Source organism: Watersipora subatra, chromosome 5 (assembly GCF_963576615.1).
Source record: "Watersipora subatra chromosome 5, tzWatSuba1.1, whole genome shotgun sequence".
Classification (NCBI taxonomy): Eukaryota; Metazoa; Bryozoa; class Gymnolaemata; order Cheilostomatida; family Watersiporidae; genus Watersipora; species Watersipora subatra.
Window position 1 is genome coordinate 21,262,237 of NC_088712.1, and position 24,470 is coordinate 21,286,706.

The window sequence follows — 24,470 nt, forward strand, 5'->3', positions numbered from 1 at the left end:
GCTTGACTGCATATAATAAAATCATTGACCTACAGAAAATTGCATTGGAATTCTCTACACATAAGTTTAATTCATCCCAGTTCCTCCTCCGAATGTTGTATCAAATATTTCCTTAAGAATACACCACAAATTTTTTAATTAGTTTTAATTAATTTGATTTGGCAGCTTGAAAACATGAAATATTCCTTAATAAATGCTAAAGTTATTTACACAAGGTAATAAAACAACTGAGTTATAGAAGAGAGTCGTGTATAAAATTGATTAGTGAAGAAATAAATCAAGAAAAATGGTAATGCAGCAGACGGATGATGTAGAGGTAGTGATAGATATACACAGAACAATGTACTTACTTGAGTCACTATATAAACTAACTTACCTAATACTTTGTATGTGTAATTTAATTTTTTGGTGTTTGTTTACTTTTCCTTTCATAGTGCTGCCTTCCAGTTTGTCAACTTCAAACATCGTTTATTGGAAATTTTCAATGCAAAGGTTATCAAAATAACTATTGGACTGTTATTGTAGAGGACCAATGTTTGACACTAGTTGTAGATAAAGGTTTGACTGTAATCGTAGGTAAAGGTGTGACTGTCATCATAGAGGATAATGGTTTGACTGTAATAGTAGGTAATGATTTGACTGTAACCGTCGATAAAGGTGTGACTGTAATCATAGAAGATAAAGGTGTGACTGTAATCGTAGATAAAGGTTTGACTGTAATCGTAGATAAAAGCTTGACTGTAGTCGTAGATAAAGGTTTGACAGCCACTTCTAGGTAGGAAAGATCATTTAGTGCCGTACTGCATACTTGGAATATGTCCAATCAGAGTGTAGGCTGGTTCAGTAATGATGATACTGTTGCAGAGTGGATCAATGGTTTGTATCTAGTAGTTACTAGTTAGTTTGTCGCTGATTGTGTGCCGCACTCTCCTCTACGCTTCACGCATGCTCTTGTGCCTTCTATATCGATCACTCTTCATCGCCTAGATATTGAACTAAGCTATGTTTCAATACGGGCTTTTGTTAGCCTCGTGTGTGATTGGCCAGTCTAAAAATGGGTAATGCAGGCAGCTGTTTGTGTTATGAGTTTGATTCAGCATTTTCTCTAATTAATCCTGTGATCATATATGACTTTATATCAAATAGTTGATTATGAAATATGAGCTACTTGATCTCTCACCTTAACTGCGGTTCCCATATCTGCTGCAAGAGTTTTATAAAATATATCACTGTACTGTAATCATGAAATGATTTTGCTGCACAAAAATACCGGTGGTATTTTTGTGCGGCAAAACACTTGCGGTGCTAGGCTTGGGGGTTTATTTTTACATAAAACTGCATCGCTCATGATCGCATAAAAATGGCTGCTCATCGTGCTGTTTCGAAGGTGCTGGCCTTCACCTGTACAATGCATTTCACAAATGTTTTGCCTGCAGCGTTTTGCTGAAGTTGAACAGGGCTGAACTTTTGTGCGACCAGCGGTATTCGGCACATTCTCATTTTACGGCTAATACTATACGGCCCTGCGATCCTGCCGCCGGTTCTTGCGGTGTATATGGGGACCAGGCTTTACGCCTCCTCAAGGCTTTACGCGCCCTCAAGGCTTTGATAGTCTCACAGTTATTCCTCACTTTTTCCTGTTAGTGGGGATCGTGGTCTCCTGCAAAAAGTGAAAATTTGCAAAATAGAAATTAATTCAAAACGAATTCAACAATAGTTCACTTCAAACAAATGATATAGTGAGCTATTAGTTAGCCTACAACCCCGAGGTTAGATTTTAGATTCGAAAAATGAACATCTTTGTTTCTCCAACGCTACATAGATCAAGGTCATTCACAGGAATCGATCAGTCATGTGATCTCATTTTAACATAAAAAAAGTTGAACAAGCGAGATACTTTAACCTGTTGGTTTTTGTTAAAGTAATTCGGTGAAGCAAATATTTGAAATATAGGCTATAGTTTTCACGGGCTAGTTTGAAACTCTAGCTATTCTAATGTTAGGGGCTGACCCTACTTAGTGGTTTCTTTTTTTATTGTTGTAGGACCACTACTAAATAAGAGGTCCGTTTAAATAAAGGATGTACAACGTTATGTAAATACTTATTATTTTTCATTTCAGCTAGCTAAAGTTTCACATATATTTACTTGCATATTTTTGGTTGGATATGACTTCGCTGTAGTATCCACTCAGTAACAATTTGAACATCAGTAAACATGATTAAGAAAAAAATCTGTCTATGCATTGCTATGTTACAGGGAGAGAAGATTAGAGACCTGGAGTTTGATACACAGAATTGTGTTCTCTCTTTGAACACTGTTGGTAAGTTTCCGTATCAGATCTTTGTATTAAGGGTTTTAAATGTTAACTTTATTTTAAATTTATTTTAAATTTTTAAATTTTAAATAAAATTTATTGTTAGTAATAATTTTTATTGCATTGACATTTGAGTGGCACATAGCTTTACTGATTGAGGTTCCAACAATAGGTGTGTGTAATTTTGACCAAATACCAGGTTTTATCATCATTTCCAAGTCGTGAAAATGGATAGAACTATTTGCAATCATTGCAAAATATTGTCTGAAAACAGCTGCAGCGCTATATGATTACATTGAAATCGCTTGAGTTTCAATTGGATTATCCAAAAATTGCCTGTTCAAATTCATGATGGCCTAAATGCAGAGCGTGTTCTAATAGGTTTTGAACGGATGATTTCGGAGAATAATAACTTTGCGGACAGTTTTTTACATTTGCTATTTGAGTAAACGAAGAATTTCTGGCTATTGATCCCCAAAAGATGTGCACACAATTCTATAGTCACTGCTCGAAAGTTAATGCGGGTCGTAGGAATACGGCACCGACTTTCGGTGTTGGTGTATTATGACCACGGGTTATAATTATCCGACATGTTTAGTAACCATAACTAGAGGTGGAACGAGACAGGTTTTTTAAGTTCGAGACGAGACTCGAGACACTGTCTTGTAAAAATTCGAGACACGAGACAGTAAAATAATGAGCATTTGGTGATGATTTCACTACACAAGTACTAGCTACTTGGTATATATAAAATTATAAAACTATTTTTAAATTGAATTTTCACCTGGTGTAAACGATTTAAATACAACATTTTAATAGTGATATGCATGTAGTTTTTGTAAACAAAAGTGACACAAACAGCTCTAAAATACCAAAGTTATATATTCTAAGAATTTTGAGCTTGATTGATCATAATTATTATAAACATATTGCTTTGTACATGTATATTTTTATCATCTATTGAATAGTTCTTACTTTTAATGTAATGTGTAATGAAACCGATAGCCGTCGGCTCTACAAAGAAATACCGCAACTAAAAGAACACACGATAACACTTTCATTCTTATCATTTCATTAATGTTAAGTTTTGATTGTGTATTAGCTGTAGTATGTGAATTATATTTAAATTGTACTCATGAAATTATATTAATTACTGTATACATGCACATGTATACTCTTATATTGAGCTAACAAAACGTCATTGTTAACCGAACACGGACTATGGTCGACACGGCCTTTCGTTCGTTTCTTCGTCCGGGCAAGTTTTACCCGCGATTGGTAGTATATACGTAAAAGAGGCCCGAATTTTATGAAGGGCAGTTGGTGTTTAGACACGATACGATAAAATACAGACATTTTACCCGCAAGTCTTATTTATTAAATTGGATTATCCGAAGAGTAATTAGATACGACCCGGTATCTGTTTTAAGGACACAGAACCGAACTAAAACATAACAGGGACGTTGTCCGGACTACATGAATAGACTCAGTGGCCAACATAATCAAATCAACAGGTAGTAACGGCCCGGGTATAACGTTAAAGGCAGTTTCCCGCAATCCATTACAATATATGGAGTTGTTGCTACCGCAAGAAGCCATGTTTTAACAACCGTGCGCAAGCGCTTTAGTTCTATTTCCTGTCTCGAGTTTAGCAATAGTTAAGACGAGACCGATACGAGACGAGACAGGTCGATACTCGAGACGTCTCGTGTCTCGTTCCACCTCTAACCATAACAACATTGAGTGACAAGATCTTATATACGTATTCGCTTATTTGAAGGCATTTGGCCATCAGGAGCAGATGGTACAGATATTAATGGCTGTGGTGTGAGCAGGGATAGAAAACTTGTGGCCAGTGCTGATGACTTCGGCAAAGTGAAGCTGTATGGCTATCCCAGCAGAACTCCCACCGTAAGTTCTATACCTCCGTTAATTACCACTCACCACCCCTTCGTTCATAGTATTACTAGCTTCGTTCATAACCACTGCTTCATCCACTAGTTAACTGGGAATATCTTTGAACTGTCACCTTCAGCTCAACTATGTTTTCTTTAGATATGTATATGTATATATATATATATATATATATGTATATATACATACATATATATTATATATATTATGTATATATATACTATATACATAAAGTGGATGCTGCACAGTTCGTTACAGAGTGCTCAATGATAAATCAGAGCTAAATTATAAAATATGTATAAGTGGAACTTCACTCTATAAATTAAACATTTTATTACTAATAGTTTCATGTGGTACAATAAGTATCACACTCTTCAAATAAAATGTCTAAAGTCTTGTATATACATATAATATATATTATATGTATATATATATACATATATATTATATGTATATGTACAATATATATACAATATGTATGTATATATACATACATATTGTATATATATATAAAGTATTACTGACCACTAACAGTGAATAATATGTGTTGTAAATTCTGGCAAGTAAGTCGAAAATTTGACACCAAATTGCAAGCTTAAAAATTCATTTTTGACTTATACGACAGTCTTTTTCATGACACGAATTTTAGTAAAATTCAACTTCAAAATACCACAAATCAAAAGTGCTTAAAATAACTTTGTAGACTTGCGATTTGAACGTCGTAACTTCAAATCCAGTACGAAGGGGATTTCTCGTTGCTAAAACTATCGTCATAACTGGGCAGACGAACAATAGACTACAGACTAACATTGATATATATATAATCATATATATATATTTCTCAAAGTTCGCTTGTCTGTGTACGTCTAGCAATAGCTATTAAAATCTAGGAATTGAAATTTCGCATTCTGATAGATTTGGATTCACAAGATTGCAGCCGGAAGTTTTAAAATCACGCAGTCTACCACTGAGCTATAGAAGGCATATTGATCAAAGTCACTATCATATACTATATAAATGGCAATCGTTGATTGTGTGTCCACCTTATAGAGTACCGTACTTTTCGGACTATTAGCCGCTACTAGGTATCTAGTGCGCATCTATACATAACCTATTCATCGTTTGCCGTTTTCGCACAAAAATTACGTAATAATTACAACTCTATGGCTTTCTTTTAGCTTTATGACACACGATGCTTTTTTGTCCTCGACGTATTAGGGCTAATTTGTTTTCGGCAAAACGATATCGACAATAGACTCTCTCGATATTAGAATTTGGCTATTAAATTTTATTAACTCTATGAAGCTTGATGCCGTTTCTGTGAACCTCTATTTCTGGCTTTTCTTAAGGTACAATTGCTAAATCGCTGTTAAGGTCACTACTTTTCACGCGGACAATCGTATTATCTCGAGTAGGAATAGCATCTAGATTCTCTCACCTTCGATCAGACAAAGACACTACAATATTTTATTTTTACATAACATATCGTCGTACCAGTATCGTCGTACTCAGAGTTTTGATGGATAGCTGTTGGTGGAACTGTAACTTTTTTATACAACACTTCTATGCAAGAATTGTTATTATTAATTCAACATATTCACAAATTTTATTTTGTTTTCTCAGTTCGTATTAATTGTATCATTACCGAATCATCTCATATTGTAATCGTAGCAAAACAGACTCAATTTAGCTATTACTTGTTAGTTATTTCACATTTACGTTGAAACACTTTTTTAGTCGTTTTTTTCACCTACAAAAAAAATTCCTCATGATGAAGTTTGAAAGTTATAGTTTTTTGACAAAGTTTGAAAACCTTTACAGTTGTTTCTATTTTCTCTCAATTTATTTCAACTACACAACACACTTTTTTCATGATATGAAGTTTGAAAGTTAGAATGAAAAATGTTGTTATGTGTTAAATGCCAAAAAGATTTTGTCAAAGAAGTTATAATTGGAAAGAATAACTTGTTCACTTCCTAAACTTTAAAAAATGCCTGTAACATACAATAACTACTACATGGATTTCTCAGAACTCATTGTTCTACATGTAGGTCTCCATGGTTTAGACATAATTTCATTGTCGCTGTAATTAGTCTATGTGGTTAAGCAAAAGGTGAAACCTCAAGGCTGGCTCACACTACATCGGCGTTTTCCTTTCGCTGTTTTTCATCGATTATGTGAAACATAAACCCATGGCATTGATAAAGCAACGCGGATACGTCTGGAAAATTTGCGGCGGTCAAACTTTCCCGATATTTCGACGAGTGTCGACGGTCCGTGTTCCCTCGCCACTGGACTCGGGCATTTCCCGACAAGATCATGGGGACATTGTTTGTGCTATGATTAAAAACATGTACTGTTTCTGCTAGGTCTGATGTTATACTTGATCTTCAAGGATTGCTTACCGTCTGTCTATGCTCTGTTAAAGTTTTACGGCCTCTGGTCAAGAGTATATTTTCAAAGGCTATTGTACAGTTCCTAAGTATTAACTAGATTTACCAAAGTTTTTCCAATTGTTTTGGAGTCTATTTTCTAAAGTCCTAGTTATAGCTCTTACCAGAGAATAAATGTATTTTATTCTCTTTCTATCTTTCAGGCTAACGCTCATGTTTACGGCGGACACAGCAGTCATGTTACTTCAGTGGCCTTCACCTCATCAGGGCAGCACCTCGTGTCAGCCGGAGGCAAAGACTCGACTTTGCTCCAGTGGAACATTGTCTAGCCGATTGACTCAGTTCCAACAGCTTGTCTTTCTCTCCTCGTCTCTTATGTTTCTCCGCTGGCACTGAGGCTTCTCATTACTCACCATTCCCAGTACCCTCCACATTGTCATCAGCCATGGACAAACTGAAGTTGTTTACATTGCATATCTTTACTTTCAAAGCCGGTGTGCTGCGTTGTTTTTAGTTCTTATTTTATATCTTCCGGTTCACATTCTTCCGTTAAATCTTTAAAAATGTTCCATGACCGAATCTTGCAGGCGCATTTTGCTAGAGGCCAGGTGGATGTAATTTTATTTAGTAGTCGAGTTTCTAGCTGTCTTCCATTTAGACTTGATGGTGCATTGTGGGACTTGTCATCTCTTTAACATCGAGTTATTCCTAGTCGTATCATTATATTTTCTTATTGAACAAATAATTTCTATTTGTCGTATATTCTATCTTGCCATTATTGTAGCTGATCAATCCAATGTATTTTACTCTTTGTAGCACTTTTGATCTTGCACATTCTAATGTAGCAGTAGATAACTCTGTCCTTTCAATGTCAATAACTAGCTAATAAATGTTTCGTCTTTGTACCGTTTCTTGTAAAAGTGTGTTAAATCTATTGTTGTTAGAGTAGGAACTTACAGAACCTCGGAGACTTCAGTTAAGTTCCCAGTGAATTCCTCCATAGATTATAAAAACCCTACTGATGCATGGTTTGGCTAAAATTTACTAGCTGGTATTAATATCCATCTTAGAGATAACTATGTATGAAAAACCAGGTGTTAACCAAATCCACTGCTGAGTTTTAGCTTCAGTCATTTCTGTTGATTTATAATAAATACAACTTTTCTGCTAACAATGTTGCATAGCTTTCATAGTTCTTTAAAAGCTAAAATGTGTGTTGGTTACAAATACAAACATTGTTTTACATGATTATGTAGCAAGCAAGTGATAGAAGGTTTGGAAGTTGTGAGCTCTTGGTTGACATCTCTGAACTTCAGTTAGGTGATTTAAAATCTTTAATAATACTTGTATATACAAGTAAATACATCTTCTCTTAGATAACTACTGCAAAACAATAGGTTGTATAGGTTAAGGTCATGTTGGCGGAAACAGGTAGAAATCTAGCTCTAGCCAATTAGCAGCCCTTGCAGGAAGGTCTGGAGTGATCTTATACTTGTCTTCATGTCCCTATGCAGAAAGGTCTTGAAAATTGGGAACTAGGAAAGAAATCTGTAGGCTAGAGACTGGCCTAATTTAGCACAGAAGTTGCCAATGGTCGCTGTGTGACCCGAACCAGTGGCCTACTGATTGCAAGAAAGTGTACTAACCCCTAAACAACTGCTCCGTATCCAAGTTATATGTGCTCCACCAACTACAGTAGTCATGTTATTCCTTTTTAGATGTATAATATATAACTACTATAATCAGAGGTGGGTAAAACTCTAATTCAAAAATTACCCTGTACTCTATCAATTTACTGCACTGTTTGACCCAAGTAGGACTACCAAATAATAGAGTTGTCATCTTGTGTTTGATTCAAGATGCAAGGAGGTATGGATTTACGAGTTTCACTGATGCAACATTTATGGAAAAGCTTTAGGATGGTAAAAATGCAATTGCGCTATTGAAAGGAAGTCGTCGAGGATAAAGAGCGATGCTTTGAATGGTTGTACGATCGCTCACTGGTTATACATGTATCCCTATTGAAAAATATATGCATATTTCTATGCACAGAGATGCGGTAAACAAAGCTACATAGTAAGTACAAGAAGCAAAATGGGGATAAACACATTGAAAAGCACAGATCATGATAATAATAATGAAGTGATAGACAGGCGGAACCAAATAGCAGAATGCATTCGTAGAATACTGCTGGTACTTTAGAGGTACAGAAATAGCCTGCTATAAGATCTAAAAATAGATCTTAAACGAATCTCTTTCATTTCACTATTCACCTATTTTACAAAAATGTTTCATACACAAAAGCAATTAGCTTACACTGCTAATACTTGTGTATGTAAATATGTTACAATACGCTTTCTCTCAATCCTTGCAATTTTTTTATTTGGCAAGCTATCAAAAAAGGCTTGCAAACTAAAACTGGCCATAGCTCAGTTATTTTACCATGTACTCAGTTTTACTCAGCACTGTGACAACAATCTCAATTTTACATTGCCCAGTTTTGCCTTTGCACCTGTGCGAAGGCTCGTCAAGCTCCCATCAGCTTGTGTTGTTTTGTTATTATGAACTGTTGGTAGATTTAGCACAGCAGGAAATCTGGCTGAACATTTCCTCTTTACAGATGATTGAAATTGGACCTCATTGCAAAAGAATTAATAGTGCTCTTGAGTAGAGACTTCCATCGATGCCACACACAGGAACTACATTTATCTATGTATTTGTGTACAAGATAATATTTCAATTTATTTCATTAATTATTTTAATTTATTTAATTTAATTTTTTTGGCTCCACTCATTGTTTTCGTGACCTTTTAGTGCTACATTGAAGTTGTCTGATTATTCAGGCATTAGACAAAGGGCTGATCACTCTGAGTATTACCAATTCAAAGCGCGGTATTAGTCTATTTTCGTACTTGCATATTGGTTTCTAAAAATAGCCACCAAACACGGTAGCAACCAGTAAGTAATGCATATGTAAATCACATGTACATTACTGTGTATGTGTACATTTAATTATTTGTACTGCAAGTATAAAATGTTAACAATTCTATTTTTAGGTCTGAGCAAATTACTGTATTCAAAGAATTGTCAAACAGACTATAAGTAGAAGATACATATATTTTAGCAATGACTAGGCCATAGAGGTAATTGCAATAGCAAAGCACTAAACCATAGAAGTAACTGCAATAGCACAGCATTTGACAATGTGTATAGTAATTAGAAATACTGATTGTCATTATGTCAAGAGAAGACAATTACTATAAAAAAAAAGCTAAATTAATAACAAGGTTATTTCAGCATCTATGGATATGAACACTTGGAGTAGAAAAATCAAGTTCTGATTGTAGCCGAGTTCAAAAATCAAAACACTCTGGATGTTTCACCCCAAAAGTCACAGTTGCTTCCCAAACTTTCTTTTAAAGGTTCAGAAATCTTCTTCAACCGTGTGTCAAGGTCATCCGAAATGTAGGGAAGCTCTGTGTTAGCAAGTATCTGATCCGATGAGGCTGCTCCTTCAAATGCATAAAAACATCTTGAACACATTCAAAATAAAAAGTAACACAATATTGTATAATAATATGTGTATATATACAGTGAAACTCGGATAACTCAAACTTCAAGGGACCGAGCAAAAGTGTTCGAATTATCAGAGTGTTCAAGTTATAAGAGCACTGTCACAAGTCCATGTATTTACTTATTTATTAGTAGATACATGAACATATACAAACTATAATATAAATCAAAAGCACAAATGGCTTGTTTCAAATTAAATGCTTCTAATGTAAAGTTTAAAACGTTTTTATCAAAAAGTATAGAGATTTTTCTATCACTTGAGATTGGTTTGTTGTTTGAGGTGATGTTATTGCCAGGACGTTTTTTAGATTGACATTGGCAAAACTTGATCGTTGCTGAAATGCTCAAAGAAAAGACATCTTTTTCGCGTTTTACCCACGATCAATTTTGCCGATCTTTCTTGAAGTTTATGCAAAGATTATCTTACTTTACCTGGGATTCGTTAAGAGCAACACTCCGAGGCAGTTCAATTAAAAGTTTTACGAGGTTTTACGGTACATTGTATATCACTCACGCTTTTTGAATGGATACTTATTGATTGTACACACGTATTTTGTGTTTAGGTCAAACGATGAATAGTTTTTTTTAGCTAAGACAACGTATACGTTTAATTACAACAATTTTTAAGACGTTTTAAACATTCAACATTCCGACGTTAATTCAACACGGAATCAACGTCGGAAAACTATTCATCACGGGCTAGCCGGGTCACGCACTCAAGGATTTTCGCCACGCAAATACAAAACAAAACCAACATGCTGTTTTTGTTTTGTATGTGCGTGGCGAAAATCCTTGCGCTCGTGACCCGGCTAGCCCGTGCTATTCATCGTATAGCAGTATAAATCAAATTTCACCAAACCTTTAGAACAGTCGTTGACAAAAATATTTTGCCGATGGAGGTAATAACGACGCTTATGAATTACGAAAAGTTGAGGTTTACCTCTATGGCTTGGAATAAAGTGATTTTCTAAAGCGATAGCAACCGTTTCGGTAGCCGTTGGGCAAAAAACAGTTCGTTATAACAGTGTTGAGTTCGAGTTATATAGAGCCATTTATCATTGCGTGGGAACGGACCAAGCAAATCCAGTCGAGTTAACCATGTTTCACTGTATAAATAATACAAGAATTTCCTTTCAAATACAGCTAAACTTTTTCAAACAGAACTAGTTCATTTTAAAATTAACTCTGTATTTTGGAACAATACAAAGTATTTTACTTTATATTTTCTACAGCCCAGAAACGTAACGGCGCATACTTCAAAGGTACTTAGACATAATATTAAAACAAATACATGTAGAATATATAGAAAATACTTGAAATCTTAATTAGTAATAATAAGAATCAAAATAAAGTTATCGATTATTACATTGATGATATACACAGGAGCATTAAATAGAGACACGGGAAACCTTAACGATGGTAGCTGAAGTCCAAACTAACGCTTTTGATCTGTGTTTTGTTATTCTTGTATCTTTTAAATTCTTTTTTTAGTTTTAATGATCCTTTTCACTTTAATTTGCAAAATTGCTTTAAAAAATTAAGAAAACTGTATATTGAACAATGCTTCTGATGTAGGGTCACATAGTTACTCAATATTGAAAATTGTATTTTGAAAAAATTGTGACTGCAGATAGGAATTTTACAGACTAAAAATATTGGCCTAGGACTTTGTGGCACAGACTTTCTGGTGCCAGAATTTTTAGCACTGCTATTTTTACACCAAAGAAATTAATTATGTTTGTATACAGTAAATAAATAACACGATGATAATAACAAGCAAATACAAAAACATTATTTGATTCATGAAACTTCACACATAATACCATTGTCTTTGAAATACATAAAAAATAAACCTTTATTATATTTTAGTTTGACGTATTTGACCCGACGCTTCATAGCACATTGAGCACATGAGCAGATTCAATTGACGCAGCTGATAACCTGGAGTCATGTTGGCTATTTTATTAATGGCTTCACCCTCTTAAGCGTGAATTCGTCCTTTGCATAAAATTTTTATACACATTGCCAAAATTTGATTGAAAGATCTCTTGAACTACATCTGTCAAATACATAAATGTAGTCGTTGTGTACACATTTCGCTTTTCCACCTTTGCTTAAAATTTGCGACAGGTCATATCATTTTCAAAACAAATTAGTTCGAATCATCAAAATGTTTTAAGCGCTAGGTAATAGAGAAATCTATCAGCTTTTCAAAACTGTTTTCAGAATTGAAATCGAAGCAATTTAACCTGAGATACAGATTTTTATTGAAGGTGCTGATCAATATGGTCAACACAGAAAACTGAGAAATTTATCTTCAAGAATGATGGATTGGATTTTAAACAGTACTATTTGTTGATGTTTAGGAAGGTCATTGTGATAGGTCATTGTGAAGGTCATAGGAAGGTCAAGCTTTGGAAGATCATAGCAACTGCACGCTACAAACATTACATCTTCATGAATGTTGGGAATGACTTGGCTTCACAAAAGTCTAAGTCACACGGACAAGTTTTACTTTGGGAGCCCATTATGCACTATATAAAATGACTCATTTGTATTGAAAATGAAACAACTTGTCACATTTGTTAAGCTATAAGTCGCAATAAAAGATGGATTAATTCGGAACTTGTAACTTGCACCAGAACATCTGCGCCAAATAGACCAGTTTTGCAAAATATCACTTGGAATAGGAATCTATGCTATGCAGACGTACCAACAACTACACTGGAGACCTGTGGCTGTCTCAGCAGCCATGCCAGAGCTGTTGAAGACATCTTTATCTTCTCTGTCTCACACAGAGCCTGAAACCATAAGACCATACAAGCACTAGTAGTTATCCACCCTTGCTGATACACCTTTGAGTGTCTGCAAATACGGCTCGTGTTACACATTTCATTTTGCAGTGACAGGAAACAGTTTACTATTATAGGGCAACCATGTGTACTACATTTTACAGTGGTAATACAGTTTAGATCATTGAGGGCCCTCAAGAGCGTCCCAGAAAAAATTCTACTCATATGACTCTCTGGCTTAATTCTGAATAGGCCTTATAACAATGGTTAGTACCGGCAAACTGTTAATGTTAATATGTTACTATGACAACCAACGTTGCTACTGGACACCCAATTTGCTGTATTTGTATCTGTTGTTGCATGGCAATCAAGAGCATGTTTAAAAATTGGAAAGTTTGTCAAAAATGAAACATATTTTTCTATAGTGGCTGTGTGATAATACACATGTGTGAGTTTTAACAAGCACGGCACGATGAGAAAGATCACCTGCAAAAGATTGGAAATGTGATAGCTATCTAATAGTATGTTTACATTAGGTGATTGCAACATGTCACTTTTGCGGTTACACTTTTCAAGTTGATTGCTATAGACATTAGAATGTAGTATATATACTAGAGTATGGCGCCTTACAGTGCCTCGCATTGCGCGTTCACAACTCGAGTTGCACAACTCGAGTTGTGAACGCGCAACGCGACTTTTCAAAAGTAAGGTGCAATATATTGGTATTACGGTAGGATAACCGTAGATCTGGTTATATTAACAATGGTATATCAATAGGCACCCGTTAGCTAATAGAAATTAAACTATGTATGTACTGTAAAACTAGAGCTAATAGCGAATTATTAGAATTATACTATGCCGAGTTTGCAACTCGAGTTGATCAACTCGAGTTGCACAACTCGAGTTGTGAACGCGCAACGCGACTTTTCAAAAGTAAGGTGCAATATATTGGTATTACGGTAGGATAACCGTAGATCTGGTTATATTAACAATGGTACATCAATAGGCACCCGTTAGCTAATAGATATTAAACTATGTATGTATGTACTGTAAAACTAAAACTAAATGGCGAATTATAGTGTGCCGAGTTTGCAACTCGAGTTGTTCAACTCGAGTTACACAACTCGAGTTAAACAATTCGAGTTGTACAACTCGAGTTGCAAACTCGAGTTGTACAACTCGAGTTGTACAACTCAAGTTAATCAAAACCCAAGCCGAGTTCTTTCAACAGCAACTCGAGTTCAATAAATTGGCTTGAGAACATCTCATTGTTTCATTTTCTCTAGCTATATGGAAGTTTTTTGGTGCATCAAACGCCGTTGAAATAAATTCTATGTTCATTTTCGGTGTTCATTCATTTTCTTGTCAGGTTCTAGAGAGATAACTCTTTTTTCATTTGAAAAAGAGGTTGCCCGGCTCCCACATAGATTGTTTTTAGTTTGCTTTTTACATTCTACAATTGTTTTTGTCTCGTTATATTTATAGAAATAAATATGCGCAAATATCGCCAATATAATTATATAATTTAAATGTGTATATATATTTAAATTATTAGTGTTAAATTTCTATAAATGTTCTGTAAATGAGACACCCCAGTTACTCACTTTGCTTTTTTTACAAACCCGTGTTTGCGTATAACACAACTCGAGTTAATCATAAACCCAGGCCGAGTTGTAGGGTTGTACAACTCGAGTTGTGAACGCGCAACGCGAGGCACTGTAAGGCGCCATACTAGAGCCCTGGCAGTTCAGTGTGACAAGAGAGATTGTCAGGTGACTTGAAAAACTTACAATAAATAGTCACTTTTTTAATTTCATCGATATTATTTTCGCTCGCTTTTTCTGTTAAAAAGCGCAGAAAATAATTATTAGCACGTTATTCTGAAAGACTCAAAGGTGGTCAATCAGTGCAGGTGCAAAAATGCAGGGTTAAGCTGAAAGTTACGAGGTTGAGCCCGGCGCAATGCAATCGCTTATCCCAACCCAAGCTTTGGACAAACAGACCGACAGTCTCCACGTCGATTTGACATTGGCCAATAAAAGTGTGTCGAAATTACTACAGGCAATCTCCAACTGTTAGTCAACCAGTAGTAATAATTCACTTCAACTCGGCACAAATGGGTTACTGACAGCTATCCATCATTTTTTTTACGTTATCGAGTCGTTTGCACATGCGCTCGTTCAAGAAAAAGCCGCCATATTTGCAAAAAACGATCATTTTCTTTTATTTAATAGTACCTTTTGGTGTTGTTTTGATACTATAATAAAAAAATTGCAAACAAAAGCATCGTTTTCAAAAATTCATTGCAAAAGCTTTGGGTTTTTAACGATAAAATTGTCTATAAAGATGGCCGACAACGATAAAATGACGTCACGAAAAAATGAAGGATTGTTGGTGTTAGTAATAGGTGTCGTCATTGCTGTTTACCCTAGTGCAGCTATGACCAAATGGCAGATTTTGATCCAGATGCGGATCTTCGTAGTTCTTTTGTGTGGATCTTCTAAGTTGGCTGTCAAAAAATATTTTTGAAGTACAGTGAAACACGGATAACTCAAACTTCAAGGGACCGAGCAAAATTGTTCGAGTTATTAGAGCGTTCAAGTTATCGGGACAGTCATAAGTGAACGTATTTATCAGTAGATACATGTACATATACAAACTATATATAAATCAAAAGCATAGATTCCTTCTTGCAAGTTAAAGGGTCTCTCGTGTGAAGTTTTAAATATTTTTAATCAGAAAGTATAGATATTTTTCTATTACTTGAGATTTGTTTGTTGTTTAAGGTGATGTGACTGCCAGGACGTTCTCAGATTAAAATTGGCAAAACTTGATTGCGGTTAAAACGCTCAGAAAAAATACATACGTATTTTTCTACCGAGCGTTTTAACCAAGATCACTTTTGCAGTAAGTCAGTTATTACAAAACTGCTTTACTATTAAAATCCTATTATCAATTTTGCCGATTTTACTTTAAATTTATCAGAATTTTACTTCGCTTTTCTTGCTTTTGGAGGGCTTATCGCTAAGCGGATGTTTGGAAAAATTTGATTTTTGCAAACCTTTAGAAAAGTCGTTGATGAAAATATTTTGCCGATATTGGTAATAACGAGGCCTAAGAACTACTAAAAGTCGATGTTTATCTCTATGGCTTGGAATAAAGTGATATTCTAAAGCGATAATAACAACTGTCTCAATAGCCGTTTGGCAAAAAACTGTTCGAGTTAACGGAGTTTCGGTCGAGTTATCTAAAGCCATTTATCATTGCGTGGGAATGGAACAAGCAAATCCATTCGAGTTAACCATGTGTTCGATATATCCGAGGGCGATTTATCCGAGTTTCACTGTATTTTTAAAAAAATTTGGTTTTAAAAAGACTTTTGCTACAAAAACCTTTTCTAAAGTTTTTGTAAATTTTTTGTTTTCAACCATGAATTTTGTGAAAAACAATCATGGAACATGACTCACAAATACTCATCTTCCTAAACTCATAGAGTCGCTGTAAGTAGCAAGAAACCGTGTTTTGAAGGTATTGTGAAGTCAAAGCCCACTCATCATTTTTCTCACTGATATCAGACATATTTAGTACACCACATTCATTCAGTGACTTTTTGTCAAATTATGTATATAGACAAAGTTTTTTAAGATCGTATTTGATGTCTTGTTTTAAGATGTACGCAAATAATTGCATGTATACGTATGGTAAAAATTGTACATCTTTAGCTCGTTGTGGATCTTCAATTTGTCATATTTGGCTGTAGCGGATCATGACCAAAAACATTTGACCATCCCTGCCCTAGTGTTTACGTCATCTCTGTATTGTCAGCATTTATGTCTGATTATGCAGTAGCCTGAAACTCCCTGGCACAACGTATTAATGTAAGGCTAGACAACAGCCAGCAACCACAGAGATTGAGTGATCCGTGGTGTCAGAAGCGATATTACAGCAAAGAGAAGATCACCAGCAGAAGGTATTCCTCTACCATTACGTATACTTCAAAATGGCCACATATACTCATCACTACCAACTCCAGTAATGTTACCACACTGTATTTCTACATTACCTTGATTCCAGAAATGGCTTCAAACAGTTCCTTTTCACAGCCAGACTGTCCATGACGGCTGAGCTCTGTGGAGGAGCTATGGAAGTGCCTCGTTCTGCGTCTTCCTTCCGGCACATCAGCTAAAAACAGTTATATCATGTTGCATGAGTGTGCAACATACCATAAAACCTCTAAATGAGCGTCACCTCTATTTGAATGTCACCTCTATTTGAATGTCACCTCTATTTGACCGCCACTATAGAGAGGGTAGAAAAATAGAGCCCAATGACATTCTATTAGAGGTTGTGTGGTAATATAACATGTGCAACACTTAGTGGTTTTTCTCTGTTAGATGAAAACCTCAATGAAGTACCAGCACATGGAAAAAAAAATGGATGTTTTAAAAATAGCTGATAAATCACAATAAAAGAGATCTCCCAGACCAAAGGAATCCACGTGACATTTTAAATGAGAAGTGAGAACAAATGAAGGATTGCCAATGGTGTGGTGCGCTTGCCTGAGATATATGTAGATTTAGCAGCCTTTTTCACTCTGAATAACAAAAGCAGATGTGGCCAATCAAAATTCATGATTATATACATCATCATTGACCACACCCACTTGTCTCTCTAAATTGTAGCAGAGGCTTTTAGGATTTTCTGCACTATACAGACGTTTGTCTCAAAGACTTTATAAGGAGAAAAGTTTTTTGTGTTGTAAAACTGTACCTCTTCAAGTCACCACAGGTTGAACAAAGTTTTCTCTATTTTAAATACCAATTAAAATTTATTACTTTAATTGGTAGTAAAATTATTAATATTAAAATAATCAAATAATTGAAATTTTTTAATTTTAATTCATTCAATTAAAATAATTCATGCAATTATTTTAATTACATGAATGGAAATGAGTGAAAAAGTTGTTGATACACAAGTGAAAGTCTAGCCAAGTCCATCAGATGATGGCTTACAAGGGACCCCCCATGATGATGGCTTACAAGGACCCCCCCCCAGATGATGGTTTACAAGGGGCCCCCCATGAAACCTGCCACATGGTGGTACACCAAGAGACTGCAACAGACCCAATTCTTGTTTTTTGACATTTCTTAACCTTTCTTGTTTTTGTCTCATGATCTGACTTGCTTTAAACAGCAAATTAGACGAGGTGTACCCAAAGTTTATAGCTACGGTATCTAACATGGTTCTGCAAGTGAAGCGGATGTACCTTCTGGTTGGCAAATATTGCTGTTTTTGACAATGTCGTTTATTTTTTAAGCTTGGCGTTAGAAGAGAGGAAAAAATTAATAATTGAAAAGAAGAAAACGTGACCATGGAAATGATAAGTTGTAAGGAAGAGTAAACTGTTCATAATGAGACCACTGACCTGTTTGTAGGTATTTGCCTGAGAGAAGGCCTTGTTGGAGAGGTGAGTAAGGGAGAATGCTGATGTTTTTCTCTACGCAATACGGTAGAATCTCAAACTCACAGCCTCTCGACAGCAGGTTGTAGCATATCTAGTTGAAAAAAGACCTTGTCAGCAACTGGCCAGGTCAACAAAGGTCATTGGATGACAGCTTCAGCTCTACCTACCTGATTGGAAATTGGCTTGCCACCAGCGGCAAGGAAGGCCTCAAGGTTGCGTCTCCCGAAATTGCTGACACCGTAATAGCGAATCCTGCCAAGGCTTTTTTGCCTTTCTAACTCGTTGACCACCTCTGATGCATTTTCACCTGCATGAAAATATTATTTTACACGAAAATTAGTAAAGATGAATAGTGTACAGGATTTACTAGTTTAAAAATATTGCAGATTTTTTAAAAGCTCAAGGACATCTGAATCATATAGTTTATTAATATTAAAAACCATATTTATAAGCAAACTAATATGAAATATCTACAAGTTTGCAAAGAAATATTAGCAGAGCAAGAGTAAGTGAAAGGCATTTGGAAGCTTAGCTTCACAACAGAGAGTTGAGCTTACTGGTTAGTTTTAATCATAGACCTATTAGCTATACTATAAAGTTAATAGGTCCATGGTTTTAATAGATCAGAATTATTTATTATTTGTACCCTGGATGTCGGGTGCACCGTGAATGATCATCAAGTGTAATAAATAACTGCATAGTTATTCTAAGATACAGCAAAGTAGTCGATTGGCACAGATAGTCTACCAAGCCAGAAGTCATGAGTTATTTAGTAGCCGTAGTGAGATAGATATTGCCGGCTATATTTTAGGAAAAAACTTATGCTTGAATTTAGTAATCTTCCGTAGCAGTAGTTGTACGTATATCTGTATTTAGTAGTTTATTATCGTCTTCCTTGAGTATTAAATAGTGCCTTACCACAACTTATGTAATCACCATCACGAGTTTGACCACACTAACTTATGCAATACTGCTTGTTGTCGTAAGCCCACCATATGAAAGGCTAGCACTTTTTCTGTGATGGCAGAGTAGCCCTTGGCTGCGATTGTGCCTGTTATATACAAATATACACTAAAGCAATATAATCTCATGCGTAATTATTTCGGAGCCTGAAAAAGGGGAATTCGCCAGCGTGCCGTGAAAGACCGGGCAGAGTCTTTTACAGGTTCAAGTTCTGTTGAATGTTACAGTTTTTTAACCTCCAAGCGTGGCTTCCGACATCCGCACATACATGGCTCTTATTATAGCAAAAACTAGCTGAATGTCCGCCTTGCACGAGTAATTAAAAAGGTTTTACCAAAATTTTTGTTATTTTTAATAAACATATTATTACCATTCTAACTTTTAAATGATGGTGTTTTGTTTATTTCTGTGTACCATGTTTATTTCTGTGCACCATGTTTATTTATGTGTAACTCATACTGTACCGGCAGCAGTGCTTACTACAGATCTATACTGATTGCAATTATAGTGTTGTTGGCCATGTGAGTCTAAGCATTTTTTTTATGTATGGGCACACGCTTTTCTTCTGACATGGTTTCACGCATAACACTAGCTGCAGTGTTAAGTGTGAAACCCTGAAAGATTGGCATGCGTAATAAGTGTGTGCCTTATTAATTCCATAGTATCCATTTCCAGTTGGATAGTGTATTGAATAAATGCCTGTCTGCAGAACTGGAAGTTGTGAGCTAAAATTCAGGGCACAGCAGATTTTTCATTGCTAAATCTTTATTTTTATAACTGACATACAGACAGACAAACAAACATTGAGATTTATACATATACTCACCAAATGCCTGGCGTTGCACGAGTAATATAATAAATATTTAATGAATTTGAGTAACTTATCTGGAAAGCTAAATCTTTACATAAAATATTTACTAAAACAATACCAACATTTTGGGCTAGCTTAACAACCGTAACGCGTAACTGTCGACAGTGCTAGTTATAAACCCTAAGCAAAATCTTCAAGCGTAAATATCTTAACCAATGTAATGATTATTTGTTTAATAAATCCTTTGTATTCTGTGTAGTGTAATGGTTAAGTTACCCGACTCTAGATCTAGAGGTCCAGAGATCAAATCCAGTGGCCTGCAGAATTTTTATTGTTAGATTTTAACTGCTATAACTGGACACAAGGTCTGACAAAAAGACAAACACTGAGATATAGATAGTGTTATTATAAGATTATTACAAAATAATGCAAGCAAATTGTAAATATTAACACAACTTTAATTAAAATTGAACTATTAATCGATACTTCTTACAACTACCAAATCAAATGGAAGAACCTACAATAATTAAATTGTAATAAACTGGAAGCTTGTGCATTCGCAATAATTAAAAAACACACCTGAAGTGAGGCAGAAATAGAAACAAGCATAGACAAACTCACCAACTACAGGAGGCCAGTGAATCTGGTAGAGGTCAAGGTAGTCTGTTCTGAGACGTTGAAGAGTATCAGTGAGGGATCTCTCAACATCAACCGCTGTGTAGTCAGTCTTCTTGTGGGCACCATAACCGAACTTACTGGCTAGAACAGCTGTACTCCTTCTGCCTTCCAGGATTCTCCCCAGTACATCTTCAGAGTTAAGATAGGCCTGCCGTTTAAAAGTACCAAAGCACCGATAATTATTTACACAAAATTATGAGAGATGCCCACAATTACCTTTAATCCAGCAAAATACAACAAACTTTTTGTTTTTTTTGTCTATAGACTAGTCTTGTATCTGATCATTACAAGAAACCTTTCTTGTAGACATTTTTTACAAAATGCATTGATTTTGCTGCGGTCACACCTCCTTTCATACAATAATTGCTGAGCAGAGGCCTTCAAAAATGCTTATTTAAATTATACCATGGTTGGCAGCAACTACTTAAATGAATGTCACGAACATCGACTAATAGATGACAGTCATTGACAGGTGCCATTTCAAATGCAGCTACTGTATGTTGCAAGCTGTGTGACTAAATATCAATACTTACTCAAGATAAGAATATGCTCCCTTTATATTTGTACTAAAAGGTGCAGGCAAATGTTGTAGATTAGAGAAGCAATATTAATACAAAAGCCTGCTGACAAGTACCAGTCTTGATACTAAACAGAAGCAAACATGCCCAAGAAGATAGCCTCAAGTATCTATAGTCTGTTTTTGCACGCTGTAGAAAATGCTGTGAAAACAACAGCAAAGATCTAAGTATACCTAAATTTTTTATCTAATACTAGCCGAATGTCCGGTGTTGCTCGGGTATTAAAGAACAGCTTATGAACAGTAGTAGGCAATGTAGTTGCCTGCCACTTGCCGTTAGCCTGACACTTTGCCGATGGATTATTTGAGTAAGCTAGTACATTCTGTATTGTGAAACTTATTAATAAGAGCCATGAGAGCAAGCTTTAGCGATGTTGCGTAAAGCAGTGTGCCATGCGCAGAGTGCTATGCATATTTTAACCCAGACAACGACTCAAATCACCCGATGAATCCTTGCATCTCGCGTAGCTTAATTGGTTAGTTTATCGGCTGGTGAATGGAAGAGTCTGAGATCAAATCTTTTCCGATACGGATTGGTTGTTGCTAGATACTAATGGCTATAGCTGGACAGACCTAATCACAGATTACACACAAACACTGATATCTATATACATGTATATACATATACTTTTACATGTAGATGCAAAAGAATTCAGAATCTAGTATTCTAAGTCGCTGGCAGCTCTCAATTTGAATAGCATAAAGCAACTTAATGTATCCTAAACTGTAGCGCGTATCTACTTAATTCATGATGTGAACTGGTACAAACAATAAACTATACATATCCTTAATTATTCCCTTGTGTGTGCGTAGTCATTATACCCTATGTGTATAATATGAGTAACCATTATATAATCATGTGTTGAGGGTGGGGCCTGTTTTCATTGTAACACTTATACCACTTATATACTTATGGAGTTATGTTTCCATGACTCGCATGATGCGCATTTGGAGTTGTATGCAAGTTGAGCTACTGTGCAATGAAGTGTTTCGATGAAAATCCGTGCAGTATTCGTTCGGAACATTGGTGCATCGAGACTGCTCAAATCGAAATAAAAATGACGAAGCGTGAAAATGTTTATAATGGAATAACCTGTGTAATACTTTAATCGCATCATTCTCATGTGCCGTTTCCATCATAGGCAAGCATGATGAGTTCTATAAAGATTTACGAATCGCAAAACTCGCTTAGCTTGCGGATTTATGCGGTTTCCATAATGCGGTTAACTTGCAGATTGGCTCAATTTTGGGCATCATGCGTGTCATAGTGACATAGTGAATAACTAGCCATCTCTTTTACCCTTTTGAACCTGTTAAGGCCTGTCCTTTAGAATATAAATACCTCTGCATGTATGGTTATATTCATTATTGAGTACAATACAAGACATACTACAACCTTCCCTGGATCTTTCTACAAGCAATCTTTCTGGATCTTTCTTAGCTAAAAGCGACATATGGACACATATATCAACAAGCTATAAATCATTTGTATTGCACCAGCATTCACAGCACAACAACAAGTATTATCATCATCAATAAGTGACTAATTTGGGTATCTCCTAAATTGCACCAGCAACACAATGCACCAGCAAATATCATCTTCAATAAGCAACTAGGCAGACAATTTCTCAGATTGCATCAGTATCACAGTGTACCAGCAAACATCATATTTAATAAACGATTAGGCTGGAAATTTCTCAAATTTTACCGTGTCCCCGTAAGCCAATAGGACTTTTTTTTATCTCCCTATCCATTTCAACTTGTCAGGACCTAATGTAGATAAAACGGTATTTTTCTTTTAAAAAGCTGCAGAAAGTTTGGAGTTGCGATCCCGGCGAACAAACGGTCGGGGATCGGGCAACCTCCGAACCAAAATCCACTTCATGCATATACTGTAACATTCCGATATAAACATTTTTAGATTAATTAATCAGTCAAAGTGGATTATCAGTATCACTCAATGCCAACACAGACCGTTTCCATTAGCAATGAGTGCTATTCTGAACCTCAACAATTTTTTACCTCGGCAGTATCAAAGAAGTTGAGGCCAAGTTCAAGGGCTTGGTTTACAATGCTTTGGCTTGTCTCAAAGGATTGTCCGGACCACGTTTTGCTTCCGTCCATTTGGTTGTCATTAAATTGCCAGCAGCCAACGCACAATGCAGGAACTTTCAAATCACTGTTTCCTAAAGATTTCTTTTGCATAGCCATTGCTAATCATTCGTTATAACGTTTCAAACAGAATCGTGCAAGAATGAGCGTTACGCCTCCAGGGGTACGCCTCCTAGCTTTACTGGTTTGCGCATAGAGCTATAAAGAACCACAACGATCGACGATGTAAAGGTTAATTTGGTAAATGGACTATTGGGCGACAGTTAATAGGGCGACAGACACATAGGCGACACTTTCGATTCGAAAGGCGCCAATTTCAGACAGAAAAACGAAACGGCAGACAAACCGGCGACAATTCCAGACTGAAAGACAACAATTTGGTTTGCTGTTTGGTTGAAAGCAAGGTAATGGTACTGACAAACTATGAGATTCTGTTGTCGTGTGCAATGCTTACATATATTTTTGAAACGTAACCTTGACAGTGTTATTATTTTCTTTACAGATTTTTTTTATAAATCGAAATAGAAACATGTATTTTTAAACGCCATTGGTGGGATTTCTTTGATTATGCTAGCCCTGACAATTAACAAAACATCAAGGCTATTTTTATAAAAATGCATTTAGATTATTCAATTAAAACACCAAAACTTGTTTTAATATCAGCATGTTTGTTCAAAACAGTTCGAAAAGTCACGCTCTCGGCTAAATTGTCGACAATCGTGTCTCGGATTGTTGAAACTTTAGAGTTATCTTACCTCGAGAAGAAATAGTTTTATGGTTTCGATCGTCAAAATTTACAGTAGCTGGGAGAAGAGTTTGCTCTTTGTGTGAGATGAAAAGACAATTCCCTATTAATGTGATTTCTCATTTACGTGTGG

The 24,470-nt window shown here is 35.7% G+C and overlaps 2 protein-coding genes across 4 annotated transcripts in view; one reads left to right on the forward strand and one right to left on the reverse strand.

Annotated features, from left to right (window-relative positions):
- LOC137396837 (echinoderm microtubule-associated protein-like 2) overlaps positions 1–7,533 on the forward strand; it is a 31,586-nt gene extending 24,053 nt beyond the window's left edge. For 2 of the 3 annotated variants that reach the window (XM_068083145.1, XM_068083147.1), the window contains 4 exons: positions 865–876; positions 2,258–2,321; positions 4,096–4,226; positions 6,826–7,533. In XM_068083145.1, coding sequence (XP_067939246.1) covers positions 865–876; positions 2,258–2,321; positions 4,096–4,226; positions 6,826–6,951 — 333 coding nt within the window. In that variant the 3' untranslated portion in view covers positions 6,952–7,533. The remainder of the gene's footprint in view (positions 1–864; positions 877–2,257; positions 2,322–4,095; positions 4,227–6,825) is intronic. The other variant, XM_068083146.1, reaches the window with a different exon arrangement.
- Positions 7,534–9,934: 2,401 nt separating this feature from the next.
- LOC137396603 (aldo-keto reductase IolS-like) lies at positions 9,935–23,754 on the reverse strand. Its single transcript, XM_068082917.1, has 7 exons — positions 23,503–23,754; positions 20,847–21,051; positions 18,619–18,758; positions 18,413–18,542; positions 17,051–17,169; positions 12,909–12,996; positions 9,935–10,134 (listed from the first exon to the last, which is right to left on the reverse strand). Exons 1-7 carry the CDS (start codon positions 23,689–23,691, stop codon positions 9,983–9,985), a joined length of 1,023 nt encoding a protein of 340 aa, XP_067939018.1. The 5' UTR covers positions 23,692–23,754; the 3' UTR covers positions 9,935–9,982.
- Positions 23,755–24,470: the final 716 nt, after the last annotated feature.